Source organism: Marmota flaviventris, chromosome 13, assembly GCF_047511675.1.
Source record: "Marmota flaviventris isolate mMarFla1 chromosome 13, mMarFla1.hap1, whole genome shotgun sequence".
Lineage (NCBI taxonomy): Eukaryota > Metazoa > Chordata > Mammalia > Rodentia > Sciuridae > Marmota > Marmota flaviventris.
Window position 1 is genome coordinate 83909778 of NC_092510.1, and position 16251 is coordinate 83926028.

The 16251-nt window shown below is 47.4% G+C and overlaps 1 protein-coding gene across 1 annotated transcript in view; it reads left to right on the forward strand.

Annotated features, from left to right (window-relative positions):
- Nucleotides 1–16251, forward strand: part of Snx30 (sorting nexin family member 30) — a 104220-nt gene that overhangs the window by 81253 nt on the left and 6716 nt on the right. Inside the window, exons 7-8 of the mRNA XM_027943034.2 lie at nt 2169–2255; nt 13632–13784. Of these exons, the coding sequence (XP_027798835.2) occupies nt 2169–2255; nt 13632–13784 (240 nt within the window). The remainder of the gene's footprint in view (nt 1–2168; nt 2256–13631; nt 13785–16251) is intronic.

The window sequence follows — 16251 nt, forward strand, 5'->3', positions numbered from 1 at the left end:
TGATGTGTGCTTTTTTCCAGTAAGCTCTGCAGCATCCTGGGAGGGACATGCATACGCTGGAAAGATTCCTACCGCCCCTTCCCTGGCTGTCCAGCACTCTGTGGATGGCACTGTGTCTTTATTTATCTTGGGCGAGGGTATGATTTTTACCTCCCCTGGTGCCAGACCCAGATTTGGATTATTTTCTGGCCTCCGTGAAATCCAGAAAGGATCCTTTTTTAAAAAAGATTTTTTTTTAATTTGTTCTCATTAGTTCTGATATGTGAAGGATCCTAGTTTTTTTTTTTTTTTGGTGCTGCTTTATTTTCTTTAGTTTTACTTTATAGATTTATGTCTTCCAATATGCTAACCACTAGCCATATATAACTACTTATTAATTCTAAAGTCAAATTAGTAAAACTAAATAAAAATTTAAACCCTGCTTCTTAATCACATGAGCCACATGTCAACTGCTTGATAAGCACCTGGAGCTTAGTGACCAGTGTATTAGCGCATTTTATGGACCATTTCCATCATAGTAGAAGGTCCCCTGGAACAGCACTGTAAATGCAGTTCAAAGGTCACTAAGAGTGAGGAGCAGCTATCAGAGCACTTAGGAGAAAGGTGAGGATTAAACAGCTGCAGTTTTAGCTCATGCTCTTCTCATGGGAAGACATTCCTCAGAGGAAATTCTTCCTCAGGGAAGACCTGGGGTTCCCAGTGTTGGTGCATCCCGTCAGAAGGTTGGCCCTGGAGCGCTCTCAGCTCTTCAGTCACTCATCACCTTTGAGAGCACCGTCAGGGACACAAAGTGCCCACCTTGTAGCTCAGGCACACCTCCTTCCTGATTCCATGCCCTGTGGGAATGTCCCTACCAGGAAACTTCATGTTCAGAAACTTTTATAGCAACTTTTGTCTTCTGAGTTAGTGGGAAAGAAGAGTTCTTTTCATTCTTTATTTGCCATTGTGATTCTACCAGAAGAAGAAGATAAGAAACTCTTTAATAAAACAGATGTTTTTCTAGAATATCTACTGCAAGCCTTTCTGTTTTGGTCGGTGGGGTCTTAGAGGCAGAGCTCAGACCGGGTGAGGCGACGGCAGTGAGCCCAGGACACATTAAGGACATCCTCTCTAGGTGCTGACCTTCTATTGGCATGGGTCTTAGGAGTGAGTGTCTAGTGCAAATTAGGAACCTTGAGCACTTGGCTCCCCGACCTTAGTGTCATCCAGGGATGGCTTAGTTTTGGCCCAGTGACCACCCACTCTGGCAGGCTGGCCGTATGGCTCTAGGAATTCTGGACCTGCACCCATGCAGCTCTTGTACCAAATACAGCCTTGTACTATGTCTGCATAGTACAGATAGACATAGTACTATGTCTCTCTCAGACTGAACCCCTTAAGTAGCATCTCTTTGTCTACCTGGCCCAGAATCAATGACAAGTAAGCAGCTCATGGATCAATGAACCGGTCAGTCCACCAGGCATCAACTCAATGAATTAGTCAAGAACTCTCCTAGATGTACTGCATGACATGACGACTATAGTTCACTGTAATATATTCTCGAAAATTGCTATGAGAATAGATTTTAAATGTTTTCACCACAGAAAAATTAAGTGTGCAAGGTAACGCATAGTTAAGTAGCTCAATTTAGTCATTGTATAATGTGTACATATTTCAAAACAGCATGTGGGACACAGTAAATTTTGATTTGTCAATTAACTAAATGTTTAAAATAATAATAGTAAAGAACTTTTAGTTAAAAAAAAAAAAGTAAAGACTCTTCCAGTGAGTTCAGAGAACGTCCCACATTGTTCCCTGTGAAACTCCACCTTTCCCAGAGCCAGGTCCTCTGCACATGGCAAAGCTGGGTCCTCCTGTCTGTGCAGCAGTGGGTGGGCATGTTTCTCCCTTCCCTGGAACCATCTCACTTTTAGCATCAGGCACGGTTATCTTGCTGGAAGGCTCAGTCTCTAGGGCTGGTTCTCCTTCCTTCCCTCCTCTTCCCTGCTTCCTCCACAGTCCATGCCACATGCCACTCTGCAGCACTTGGACCCTGCAGTGTGTGATGGGGCCATCACATGGTGCTCTGATTTGGGAAGGGCTGGGGTAAAGGAGCTGTTGCCTTGGACGTCCGAGGTCCCTTTGTGGACTCTGTGTTACATGCTTTTCCTCTCTGTCTCTTCCTACAGAGCGTATTGAAGAAGAGGGACCAGGTTCAAGCAGAGTACGAAGCCAAACTGGAAGCGGTGGCTCTGAGAAAGGAAGACCGCCCCAAGGTCAGGGAAGCCCCCCCGCAAGAGATGGGCTGCTCCCGGCTGCAAGCTGTAACCTCCCTGCTGGTGCTAAGTTACGCGCCTCCCTAGATCTGTACGACCAAGGTGGTCAGTGTCAGCTGGGCTATGCTGATGTTATTATTTTCCTCCATCCTATTTCTGAGAGTTCCTAATGTGCACTAGGGGTTCAATTTTCTGCTGTTTTCTGGGATTTTTTAAGAGACTTGCATCCCATTCACTGGCCGTTTCTTACTCGGTAAAATGGCATTGCAGAGGGAGGGAAGACAGTTCAGATCAGAGCTCTCAAAGTAAGGTTCAGTGATGGGGCCACAAACTGTTACCCACCCATGATGAGGAAGTCACGGAAGGCAGGAGAAAGTGCTTAGACATGAGCATAGCAGCTGATGTGGCTGCGTGGCCAGTGGCTGCGTGACCTGTGGCACACCCCTCAGAGCACTCGAGGGGCGTGTTGTCCGACTGCAGTGGGGAGTTCGGGGGGCGCAGACTGCATGCTCCATGTGCATAGTAGGACTGCAGCTTGGCTGAATTAGGGGCAAAAGCCAACAAAAAGTGTCTCTTGACTCCTTTGGAGTTTAAGAAGCACAGGTCCAACTTGTCTCTGCTGCCCTCTGACTTGAGATAGAGGATCAGGATCCCAAATGTATCTGCTGTGTGAGTCGTTCCAATCATTGTCCTTCTCTTCCCTCCAGCCAGGGTTAAAAGCAAGAGTCATGATACCCAGTGCATAAGGACTTATAGTGTGCTAAGCTACTCTCATTTACTCTATACAACAACCATATGGTTTAGGTACCATTATTGTTCCCATTTAAGAGATGAACAAACCAAGGTCCAATATCACATAGCTAGCAACTGGTAGAGCTAGGATTGTACCCTGTGTACAACTGTGGAACTTTGCCACTGCCACTATGTTATTCTGTTCCTTTTTTGTTTGCAATCATAAAGTTTATTTGTTTTCAAAGAAGGGGTGGGATAGGGAGTGCTATTAAAAAGATAATAGTGGGGATCCAAGTTTCAGGGAAATAGTTTGACATGAGAACTTTTCCTTTTCCTTCTTTCCTCCCTTTTCCCCTCCCTTCCTCCTTTTCTCTCTCTGTGACTCCTCCTTCCTCTCTCCCTCTCTTCTACCTTCTGTTCTTCCATTCTCCCATTCTTCCTCTGCCGTGGTTCTTGCTACTGCTGCTGACACCTACCTGGAAAGGAACCAGCTTTGGGAATTCAAAACCCAAACTTCAGAAATGGCACTCCTTGTCTTTATGTAGTGCTTTTAAAAATATGAACGATGTTACATGATGATGATGGTCATCTGAGGACCAGAGGGAAGGCATTGTTCCGTCCCCATTTCATGGGTGAAGGAATGAGTCACAAAGCACAGTAGATTGCCTAGCCTCTTTTATGCCAAATGTCTCCACATCTAATACTCTGTATCCAGTAGGCATATAATGCATTCTTTTTATGTTGATATGCACATCACCCGTAGTGTGACTTTTCCACCTGAGGGTGAAGCGCCCTGCATCTTTTTTCTTTTAATATATTTTTTTAGTTGTTGGTGGACCTTTATTTTATTCATTTACTTATAATGTGGTGCTGAGAACTGAACCCAGTGCCTGACACATATGAGGCAGTGCTCTACAACTGAGCCACAACCCCAGCCCAGCTCTCTACATCTTGTAGGAAGCTGGGCGGGATTGGGGCCCTTGTCCTTGGCCCAGTGCTGCTGGCGGGACCCTCCCTCTTGCTTCTCTTGTGGTGGCCTGTTAGCCTTCTTCCATCCTGTGTGCCACAAGGGAGGGAAACGCAACCAGGTGCACAGCTACCTCTGTCTCCAGTGCCTGTCCTGTTGGCGAGTTTGAAGCTGTCCCCATGATATTCTGGAACACTGTGCCATCAGCTGGGCCCTAGTCTCAGTCCTATTGAAAAAAGAATGACATGGAATACTGCTTTTATATTAAAATTTTTCCTTCTAATCACTTAGCCCCAAAATATAAAGATAGAAGTCACTTCACAAAACAACAAATGCTTCATGGTCTCATTTGACTGTGGCATCTAAAAAAGTTGGCCTCATAGAAATAAGAGTAGAATAGTGGTTGCCAGGGGCTGGAGACATCAAAACCTTCAGTTGCAAAATGAACTCGTGCCGCGGTCGTGGTGACGACTGTCTGTAGGAGGCTGAGGTGGGGGGATCATGTGAGCCTAGGAGTTGGAGGACAGCCTGGGCAATACAGTGAGACTCCACTTCAAACAAAGCAGAACTACCACATGTTCTGGGGATGTCATGTACAGCATGGGTGATTATGGATATTACTTAATGATTATGGTAGTCACCTCATAAGGTGTACGTAAATCAAATCCTACCCTTTAATACATACACTCTATTTGTCAAATATTTTTTTAAAACTCTGGAAGCCACTTTTCCTGGCTAGGGAGGGAAGGAGAGCCAGCAAGTCATGCCACTGGCCTGGTATAGAAACTGAGGATCCTGCGTGTACAGTTGTCACTTAAATAGTTCCATCAGTGTTTGCATGTGCCCAGCCTTCTCCGAACTTGTTCCGTGTGTCCATCCCTATCCTGGACATATTCCTTTCCAAAGACAGAAGCTGAGGGTGAGGAGTAATAGGCTGACTAGTTGTGCCCTTCTTGCTGTCTGTGGGAAGCTCACACCAGCTTGGAACAGTCTCAGGCAGAGGGAACAGCTGGCTTTGGCTCCCACATACCTCCCAGTCCCCTTGGCCTCCTGTTCTTGCTGGTGTGGGTGGGAGACTCCTCTTCCCAGTGTTGATTTCTTTCCCATGTGGCTTATCTCCTTGGCCACACAAATTCTTACAAGAGGGGGAGAATTTTTTCCAGCTAGTGAAACGAACAGGTTCCACACACACCTGCCTCTCTTCCTACACCGGGTGTCTTCCCTCTGCCTGGTGGGAGGTTGAACCATGCCAGAGTTAATTTTATCATTACTTAGCAGGTGTGGCCATCATGGTGGTTTATCAATAAGTATAATCTAAAAGCACACAAAAATTGGGCCCCTGTTGGATCTGGGGTGGCAGCCACCTTGGTGGGCAGAGGACAGCTCATTCAGTAGCCTATCCAGGTCTATCATGGCACAGTAGAAAGGGATTAGAAGCCCAGGGGCTTGGGTTCAAAGCCAAGCTCTGTCCCCCAGGTTGCTCATCGCTCATTAGCCTCTGTGAGCCTCACTGGTCTCAGACATGTGATCACTGTGATTGTGTAAAGTGCCCAGTGTTGTGTTTGTCCTAGCAGCACATGAACCTCTGCTGCACATGGCTCTTGGTGTCTCCCCTGGGAATGCCGATGAACATTGTTGCCATGTATGTTTAAAAAATTATTATTTTTTTTGCTTTCTCAGATCACAGTGTTTTAGACATTATTTCCTCATTCCCGCCCCTCCCACACACCTCTCCCCCTTGACAGCAGGCAGAGAGACATCTCAGAAACAAACAGCTTCAGGTTTTGCTGTGCTTTGCTTGGTGTGGGTTTGAGCTCACAAAACCAGAGCTGCTATTGGTGAGATAAAAGCCAGGGTATCAGGAAGTGGGTGAGGGCTGATTCTGCCCCAAGGACTCTGCTAGTTTGGTTGGTAACTGACGGTGGGCACAACAGTGCTCATAGGTCTGAGGCAGGGATGCAGGGAATGAGGGGCCCTGGGCCTAAGCGTGTTAACAGAAGATCTAAGAGGATCGGTGACTTGCTTCATTTTGAAGTGAAATCTTCAAACCATTGCCCCAAAGATGAGGGAACGTTGATTTTTGTGAGGCCGTGGGATGGTATTGAAACCTGATCACTTTTCTCTAACCCAGAGGAAGGAAGTGGCTTCAAGAGTCTCTGACCTGGGTTTCGGGTTTCAAACTGGGGTGGTTGTCTTAGGACAGAGGAGTCCTAGGATGGGATTTTAGGTTGAGGTTGTGTGCCCACAGCTCCAGATGCCGAGCTGGGAGCCCCCCGGCTAAGGGAGGGGTGATGAGGCCTCCAGTGCTGTGTGGAACAGAAGAATCATAAAGTTTTGTTTTGTTTTTAGGCTTTGAGAAAGCTCAGCAAACACTGAGGTGGCTTTAGTCTCAGGCAAATGGATCTATGGATGGTGTACACTTAGTTTTCCTCATTTTAATTTTGAGATTGAGAAATTATAGGTATTTAGAAGGCGGCTGGCCATAGGCGTGTGTAAATCTTAGAATTTGACCCTCCTTAGAAGTTTGGGAGGGCATCAGAGCTATTACTAGAAACAAGAGGGGCCAGGAATTGTGTATGAAATTGAAGTAGAGGTATACAAACTTTAGTGTAGTCAGCAAGGGGAACTGGAGGGAAAGTTTATGTTTTACTTTATTTTGCCTTTGACCCTTCTCAATGCTAACATGTTCATGTATCATTAGTTCAGGAAAGAACAAAGAAGGGATTCCAGGAGAGGATGCTTTGCAAAATGTTTCCCATTACCTTCAAAAGGTCAAACACAAGGCAGGAAGGGGCTGTCTTAGGCCCTCCTCACCAGGGTCCCGGCCCCTGGGTCTTGTACTGGGTACAGTGCCTGATGAACGAAAGTGAGATGTATCAGGGGAGGTGAGGGCATGGCAATGTGAACAGTAAGCATGGCGTGTGGAGATGAGTAGGCGTGGTGTGTGGAGGTGAGATGAGTGGGTGTGGTGTGTGATGAGTGGGCGTGGCATGTGGAGATGAGTGGGTGGGCATGGAGGTGGGTGGGCAGTATGTGTGGAAGTGAGTGGTATGTGGAGGTGAACCAGTGTGTTGTGTGGCGACAAATGAAAGCAGAAAATAAAATCTCCTGAGCTTCTCAGGTTTAGAAGAAGAGAAGTAGGAACTGGGCTTACCTGGTCAACCCAGCCCTCTTAAAAGCTGTGCACCTCCCATCTACATGGGAGGCTGAGACGTGTATATTATTTGAGCTGGTGAGTTTGAAGCCAACCCTGGGTAACATAGTGAGACCCTGTCTGAAAAAAGAAAAAGAAGAGAAAAGAAAAAAGAGAAAAATGCTGTGCACCTTTATAAGCCCTGAAAAGCACCAGGAGGGCGAACATTCTGCGATGGGGCAGATGTGGCAGACAGCAAGAACTCTAGTTTTAAATTGCAGCGGGGACACTTCTTACTATGCAGCGCCTGCAAACTGGAGAACTAAGCAACGCTAGCTACCTGTCATCTCCAGACGTGTCTGGCAAGTGGGGAAAGAGACACCTGGCAGTTGCCAGTTCTCTCCAAAGCAGCTATCATCTCCTCCTGTGTTAGAAAGCCAGACAGGCTCAGCCCCAGGAGGGCAGAACTCAGTCATCTTTCTTTGTGCTCTTTAATTCCGGCCTTCTGTCTGAGGGTTTCCACTTTACAGAGGAGGCTCCAGGGCTTGGGGAATCCTGTAGCTTGTGTGCCAGAGCTAACAAATGGTGGGGCTGGCATCCTCTCCTCACCAGGGTCCCGGCCCCAGAAGTATTTGCATGTGGAAGGGAGGGCTCTGGCTTTGTAAGTCAGTGGAGATGAACCCTGGAGGGACTGGGGAGAGACCGTGGACCTTCTCTTGGGTCTTGGGTCTCTGTGTCCCCAGTGTCTCCCAGTCTTGGTACAGGTGAGTTCACGGCTCTCAGTTCTTACTGTATGTGCTGTGACTCATCTTAGCACTTGCCTTGCTCTCTGGTCTCACCTGTTTGTTTTTTGTTTGTTTTTTACCCTGTCTATGTTTTCTCAACTTTTTTTTCACAGCTCACATAGAAACTGAAAATATTTGTATGTTACACTGGGATAAACAGACAAGGTCGCTGGGAGCTGGAGGTGGCTAGCCTGTTCACTCTGGCTTCCCTGAGGGCTGTGGGGATCGATGTGGCTATTCTTTGTACGGTGCCAATCAGGGATCTTGGCCCCATCTGCTAGCTCAGAGCCTATGGCCTAGGAGACAGCCATCCTGAGTCAGCAGAGCTGTCCTTGATCCTGGCACTTGTCCCACGGAAGCCATGAGCACACCTCTCCCCCAGGTCTTGGGATTTTGTCCGCCCTGTTTAGTCTTGGGGCATTTTATTAACCTATGGTCGTCATGGGAGCAGACCATTTGACATGTCCAGCTTAGCTTCAAGGAAAAAAAGAGATTTATACCCTTGGGCCCCACATGTGAGATGAGCTCAGGAATACCTTTATAAATGACTGTTGAGTCAACATAGGTCCCCATCCTGCTCCCCAAACGCACAAATACACAATCTCATCCCACCGGAGTCTCTCCCAGCCCTCCCAGCCATTACATATTCTGTAAAGTAGATTCTGGTGACAGAGAGAGGGGAACCTATGTGAAAAATGCCATTTTGTCCTCGATTCAGAAGTTTTGGGTCTTTGAGGTCTTACGCGGTGATGTCTCTTTTCTTCTGGGGTCTGTAGTAGGCACCGCCCTACCACAGGCATTGAACATTGCCATATCCACATCTTTCAGCTATGAGGAGCCTGACTTAACCGTCCCTCGGTCACAGAAATGAAAACATTGAGATAAGGAGGAACGCTGGATGTGACTAGTCAGTAAAGTATTGTCACTCACATGCCGTCCAGTAAGAAGAGCAAGAAGAACACAGGCCTGAGTGTCAGCTGCAGCGTTCCTCTTCTTCATAAATCTGGGGAACTTCACAAGCTGGTCCCTTCAGACAGATCGCTCGGTTCCCTTTACTTTCTTCTTTTTACCCACTTCCCTCTCCTTCCATCCCTGGGCTTCTTTGGCCTGTTCTTTTTGATTCACCTCCTGCTACTTCTGTGCCCGCCTTTCTTAGGGATCTTTGCTGAGTCCTTTATTAATTCTGTAATTACAGGCTTCTTCATGGATCTCCCCTTAGGCCCTGCCTTCCCCATCCACCTTTTATTCCCTCTCATATATATTTTTTAAATGTTCTTATATAAATAACACGAAATTTGTCGTCTTGACCAGTTTTAAGTGCACGGTCAGTAGCATTACATACACTCACCTTGTTGTACAGCCATCTTTCAAACTCTTCACCTTGCAGAACTCCACCAAGCGACCTGCGCATTGGTTTCATTAATGAGGTTCTTGGCATAAAAGTTAGCTAGCAGAGATCGAAATAAAACACACAGACTCAGTTACCTTTTTCTATGACCAGGTCCGAGACGGCTCCCCTCTCTGGCTCCAACCTCGAACCACCTGTAGGGTGGCAAGGATTACTCAGGGCTAGCAGGAGAGAGAGAGAGCGAGCACTCAGGGAGTAGCCTTTTATTGGGGAACAAGAAATTCAGGGGAGAATTCCATCCAATGAAGGTTGAGGGGGGGCCGCACTCCAAGGTCAGGGTCAGTGATTGGGCCCCCAGGGTCAGTGGTCAGTCACACCCCCACACGGACAGGTTCTCTCATCAGGAGAGGGCCGGGAAAATTCCGACACAGCCAGAAGCCTCAGACCCAAACCGGGAGTCACCCAGTCACGCGTGAGGATGGCTCTCCACACAGAACTGAAACTCTGCATCCACTAGGCAACTCCCCCTCCCTCAGCCCCCTGGCAACCGCTGTTCTACTTTCTCTTTCTATTCTAAGTACTTTAACTAAGTACCTCATGTAAATGGAATCATGCAGTATTTGCCCTTCTGTCGACTGTTTATTTCCCTTAGCACGTTGAACTCCAGGTTCGTCTATGTCATAGCGTGGGTCAGAATTTCTTTCCTTTCTAAGGTTCAGCAATACCCCATTGTATGTCCATACTGTGTTTTGTTATCTGTTGATGCATCGGTGGGCACTTGGGTGGCTTCTCCTTTGACAATTTTGAATAATGCTGCTGTGGACATGAGTATCCAGCTATCTCTTTGAGACCCGGGTTTTGGTTATTTTGAGTACATACCCAGAAGTAGATTCCAGCAGGATTATGTAGAAATTCCATTTTCAATTGTTGGAGGAACCGCCATACTGTTTTCCATTGTGGCTGCACCATTTTATCTTCCTGCTAACAGGGCACAAGGGTTCCAAGTCCCCATATTATTGTTTTTCTGTATTTTGATAGGTGCTTCCCTGTGGATGTGAGGTGGTATCTCATTGTAATTTGGAAATGCATCTACCTCACTCATGATCGGTGATTGGAAGTCTTTTTTCATGTGCTTGTGGCCATTTGGCTGTCTTCTGTGGAAAAATGTCTATTCAAGTTTTTTAATCCATTTCTTAATTGAGTTCTTTGGTGGTTTGTCTTTTAGCTGTCTCAGCCCACTTTGTGGAGGGAAGTCTCACTCTTCCCATGGGTACAACTCCTTCCTTGCTGTGGACCGTGGACCTGTCCTACATCCTAAGTCCCTTCGTGACATTATTGTTGGTCCAGTCATCTAAACTAGAAACTTAAAGCTCCTTTCTGATTCCCTGTATCTTATTTCTCAGGGTCAGTTGGTTGCCAGATCTGTCAGTTGTCTCCACCAGTTTGGTTTAATCCATCCTCTCCCTTCTGGTGTTACGGCTACCGCCTGGTTCCAGGTGTCCAGTGTAACCTCATGCCAATATATGGTGAGGTGCTGACTCATCTTTCAGGTCTGGTGAAATCTCAGGGTGGGGTAGCATGGGCAAAGGGTGGCATCAAGTTTGACAGAACATATTTAGTAATATAACATATTTGTAAAATGGGAAAAAAAATCCTTTTTTTGGAATACATGGAGTAATAAAATATTCTTGAGTGGGCTGTGTAAAGTTAGATTCCTTTGTGGATAGCAATTTATAATATTATACTGATATGTGCCGCAGTCTGGCTGGGCACAATTCAGGAGCCACTTGTCAAAAGAAACGAACTTTATTTTTAGAACCACACACGCCAAACCACACAGCTCCTCAGGAAAAACCTTCAGAGCCCAACTGCCACCACTGGCTTCCCACAAGCCTCTCAACCTCCCCCACTCCTCCTGCTCTTGAGGCTGATTGGCTGGGTCGCATGGGCAGAGCCAAAAAAAGTCCCCCAATGAGCAGCTCCGTGGTCTGAAAGGGAGGGGAAACAGCCCAATGAGCATCACCGCAGAGGAGCCAATCATTTGGCAGCTAGAAGTTTGCTGGGGCCCCTGTGAGCCAATCATCAGCTGGCAGCTGGAAGTTTGCTGGGGCCTCTTTGGCTGTGGCTCTCAACAGATATGAACTAATATTTGTTGAGAGCTTAGTATATGCCAGGCAGCAGGTGCTTTACAAGTACTATGTCACTGAACCTCACAACAGTCTTATAAGGTGGATAGATGTTTATCCAGAAAAAGAAGCTGAGGTACAGAGAGGCCCAAGTCGCACATCTGGTAAGTGATAGGAGTATTATTCAAACTCTGGAAGTTTCAGACTAGTGAGAGGAAGTGGGAGGCCTTTTCTCTTCTCCAGAAGGGGTCATGAGCTAAATGGGCCTCAGAAAAACTGGCCTTCAGGGAAAGTTCCAGGATCCAAATCCTCTAACCCCCATCCCCCGTCTCACCAACTGGAGAGAGTTCTCCTGAATATGCCTTTGTGGACCCCAGGCCTGTGAGCTGTTCCTCCTGGGGGTCTAGGTACCTCCTTGCCTCTCACTTGCATGTACTTCTCCCTCTTCACTGTCATGTCCCACTTTCTCATCTTCAAAGTCATCTCAGTGCCACCTCCTCGAGGAGGCCTGACCCTTCACCCAGTTTGGACTCCTCGCTGTTCCTCCTCCTCCCTGTGAAGTGAAAGTGCACGTAACTTCTCACCTCTGCATCTAGGCTTGTTCCTTTTTCTTCTCAAAATAACTGCAGGCAACTTGAGACAGAAGCTGCCTGTGAGACCTTAGCACCTTCGTGTTGCTCAGTGCCAATGTGGAGTGTGTTGTCGTAATGACAAGCAGATATTTTCTGCATGGAGGCTCATGAAGGCTACTTTGAAGAAGTCTGCTTTTTCTTTTAGAAGTTTCTTTCTCGTAAGTTGCCAGGAAGTCTTGATGTGTCTTTTTCTCCAACTCACCCTTGTCTCACTCAAGTTTAGTTCTCACCAAGCACTTTGGAACCCCTTCCCGTGGCAGGTAGCCAAGCACTGAGAAGGAGTCCGTGCCCTCGGGCCTGGCCTTGCTGTGTAGGCCTCATTCTGACCAGCTCTTTGCCCATAGGCTTGGTGCTACACTTCCTTATTGGCCGAGATTGGCTCTTGGGCACAGCTTGGAGACATTCAGGTGCCTTGTCCTCAGCACACAAAACCTACAGAGTCTCATTGACCCAGCTTTGGGCACGTCGACTCACTGGCCACCAACAGGGCCTAGTGGAACACTTGAGTGAGAAGCAGTCCTTGTGCTTTGGGAACTGCTGTGACCAAAAGGCCCTTGCTGTAGATGAAACTCACCAAAACAAAGTGAAAGTGAAAGTCCTCGTAACTTCTCACCTCAGCATCTAGGCTCCTGTGTCAAGTGCCATGGTCCCCCCCCCCCCCCCCCCCGCCTTTTTTTTTTTTAAAATACTTCACATTCTTAAAATACCTTTATTTTACTTATGTATTTATTTACTTTTTTGTGTAGTGCTGAGGATTGAACCCAATGCCTCACAAGTGCTAGGCCAGTGCTGTACCACTGAGCCACAACCCCAGCCCCCCTTCCCCCACAGTTCCTTTTTTTCTTTTTAACTTTATTTATTTATTTATTTTTATGTGGTGCTGAGGATGGAACCCAGTTCCTCACACATAGGAAGCAAGCGCTCAACCACTGAGCCACAACCCCAGCAACAGTTCTCTTTTTTGAGAAAGTGTTCTGGACCTCATTAAGAAAATCTTGAAACTGCCTGCTCTGTTTTCTCTTGATACACAAAAATTGTTTCCCTCCTATTTTCTTAGGCCTAACCTCACTGTCACTTCATTTGTGATTATCTGCTATCTAGAGGAACATGAGCAAGTCTCCAGTGTGTGTGTAACGGAGGAGTTCGGCTGAGGAAGCTGGTGGGTGGTCTTATTATTGCAGTTGATTCTCTGATTGATTAGGAAAGGCAACATGAAACATCGTAAGAAACGGACTAATTCACGGGATCTGGGGAAACCTATTTCTCTTCTAGTTCCAATGTGGGGCACAGGAGAAAAGCAGGGCAAAACCCAGTACCTGCTATGTATGTGCAAAGTCTGCACACATTTGTTCAGTTTGGATGGGTAAATCTTGAAAGGAACCAAACATATCTGACTCTGAGTTGCTGTGTTTCTTCTCCCTGCATGTCAGTGGTGGTTTCCCGAGTCTCTGTTGATTGGAAGATTTAGGTTAGGAGAGCCCTTTCCAGAGACCCTCTTCAGACCCAGAAGCCCAGATCCATGTCTCCAAGGGAGGGAGCCTGTTGGTGACATTTTAATGTAGCACTTTGGCCTCCCACAAGTCTGTGAGCAGAGGACCCCCAGGCAGGAGTAGCCTGTCACACAAAGCCCCCGTGTGTGCCTCCCGCTTCCAGGTGCCTGCAGACGTGGAGAAATGTCAGGATCGGATGGAGTGCTTCAATGCCGACCTGAAGGCCGACATGGAGAGGTGGCAGAACAACAAGAGGCAGGACTTCCGGCAGCTGCTCATGGGGTTGGCTGACAAGAACATCCAGTATTATGAGAAGGTAAAGGTGGGCCCGCCAGAAACCAGAGGCAGGGACCCTGCTCCTCCCATGTCCCTCCTTTCTTCTCTCCATCTGACCTGTGTTTGCTTGCTCAGCTGTGGGCCCAGTTGGGAAGCAGAGCCCCGGCACTCACTTGGGCTCCCCTCGCAGCACGCACTGTGGAAGCGGCAGCTTCATCTTCTGTGCTGGCTGGTCCTAGACCCTGGCTGCCTCCGAGTCAGTCAGACCTTCGGTGCACGGCTGCTGCCAGACGGTGGAGGCCCAGGATTACTTCACACTGCCCTGTGGTTCCACATACAGGGCTCTTCGTTGTCATTGTGCCACAGACCCCTTTGGTCATCTGATGAAGCTGATACGCCCATTATCAAAATACTATCTGTTTTTAAAAATAGACTTAAAAATACTGCTTCTAAATACCTAAGGAAATTTACAAAGGGAAACAGTTCTATTAAGAACAGTTTTATTCATGGATCCCCTTGCTCAGGTTAAGTCCCAAACCCCCACAAATGGTGGTTCCTGTCAAACTACAGCCCTTCTTCTCAGTCACAGTTCACCCCTAGTGTATCCACCTCTAGATCATTTCTGCTAAAGAATCCTAATGTTCCTTAAAAGCCTAAAATTAGAGAGACTAGCACGATCATAGTTCAACAAGTAACCTGTGGGCACGACATCAAACTTGGAAACACAGCAGCCTCCCAGCTGTGGACAGGGACTGACTTGGCTCTTCCACCACAATCCTAGAAACAAACTCAACCTAAGTGACAAGAATTCATCTTTTTTGAGGCTTTGATGGTTTGGCTGCTGCCCGGAGGCTGTGTGTCTGCATTGTCTCCAGGTCTCTTGGGTGAAGGCTAAGGAAACAGGCATGGAGTGGCTCTCCCTGGTCAGCTCTTAGGAAGGGCTGATTGACAGAGGGAGGAGAAGCATACTTCCTTCCTCTTGGCCTTTCTCATGGAGCCTCTGCTGCGGTCCTGGGCTGGCGCTAGATCAGAAGTGTTGCTTGTGTCATCTCATTAAATTCAAGCCTCACTGTCACTGCTGGGAGCTTTAGGACTCTCAGTTGAAAGCTCAAGAAACCAAGGCCCAGCAAGGTTTAAAAAGCTCTGTCCGAGCTGACACAGCCTGTGAGCAAATGCACTAGGTTTGTAGAACTGTTGGATCCAGAAGTCTAGGTGGTTCCATCACTGTCCGCCTTGGGGATGGTTCCCTCAAGAACAGCACAGAGGTGCCCAGAGGTGGAAAGTTCACCCCGTGTGAAGTTGAAGCCTCATTCCTCTGCTTACCGTGCTGTTGGAAAGGTGCCTTTTTGTGCCTCTCTCTTTTTTTTTTTTAATCTGTGGAATGGGAGTGATCCTTCTCCATGGAATGATTGTGAAGATACTTGAAACAAAGCACCTGAGCATGCCCAGCACATGGTAGGCATTTAGTAAACATTACTTCCTTAGTAAATGTTACTGTTCAATGGCTGTCCCACTACTCTAACTAGATCCTTTTGTCTCCTTCACTCTTCTGAAGCTGAATTCCAGCAACCCCACAGCCCTAGGGCGCAAAAACTCGGGTCTCATGTCGGGGTCTTCCCATTACACCACTACTAACAGGGTCGCTATCTTGAGGTGTGGTTTGGGGTCTTCACATATATTTGACCAGTGCTTTTTATGTATTTCCTATGTGAAAGATACCGTATCTACAAAATTAATAAGTAAATAGCCAGACCCTTATCCTTAAGGCATTCTCAGTCTGTTGGAGGATTAAGTATTAGTGAAAGAATCCCACTACTAAGAGTGAGCTGTGTGTGCCAAAGGAAGAGAACAGGAAACCGAGAGGAAATACTAGGGGTCATAATTCAGATGAGGGAAGGAGGGGGGCAGATGGAATGGGCAGGTGAGGTCAATCTGGAAGTAACATTTGTCCTGAGCCTCAGAGACAGAGACCTGGAGCATGGGTATTCCAGACAGAGGGAGCGACATATGCAAGGTTCCTGGGGTAGGAAAGAGCGTGGCACACTCGGAGACTGGAAAGAAGAAAGTTGCTCTGGCCTCAGTTCCTCACAGCTGATGTAGAAAGACTCTTTCAGATTTGAGGTGGTGGACTTGGAAGAGTAGAACCCAGATTGCCACAGACCACGCTCAGAGTCCCTGGTGGGGAGCAAGCTCCTTGAGGCTCTCCACTTTCCTTGGGCCAGGCTTCTAAGTCTGGCTTCTCTAACCTCAGAGTCACCAAGGAAGGCGTCCAGGACCAGTTTCACCACTCCTATTTCCAGCTTGACCTGTTGTGTCTCCTCCTCCTCCCATCTCCCCAGAGCTCCTCCCCAGATGACCTGGCACAGAGGTTACCCTGGGCTGCTTCTAAGAAAGGCCCAGAGCTGTGGGGCCGTCCTTCCCTTCATGCAGGAGACTGCTGAAAGGGAGAATTATTTCTGTTAAGCAGCTGCACTCAGAGGCCAGAGCCAGACTCTCCCAAGTTCTTG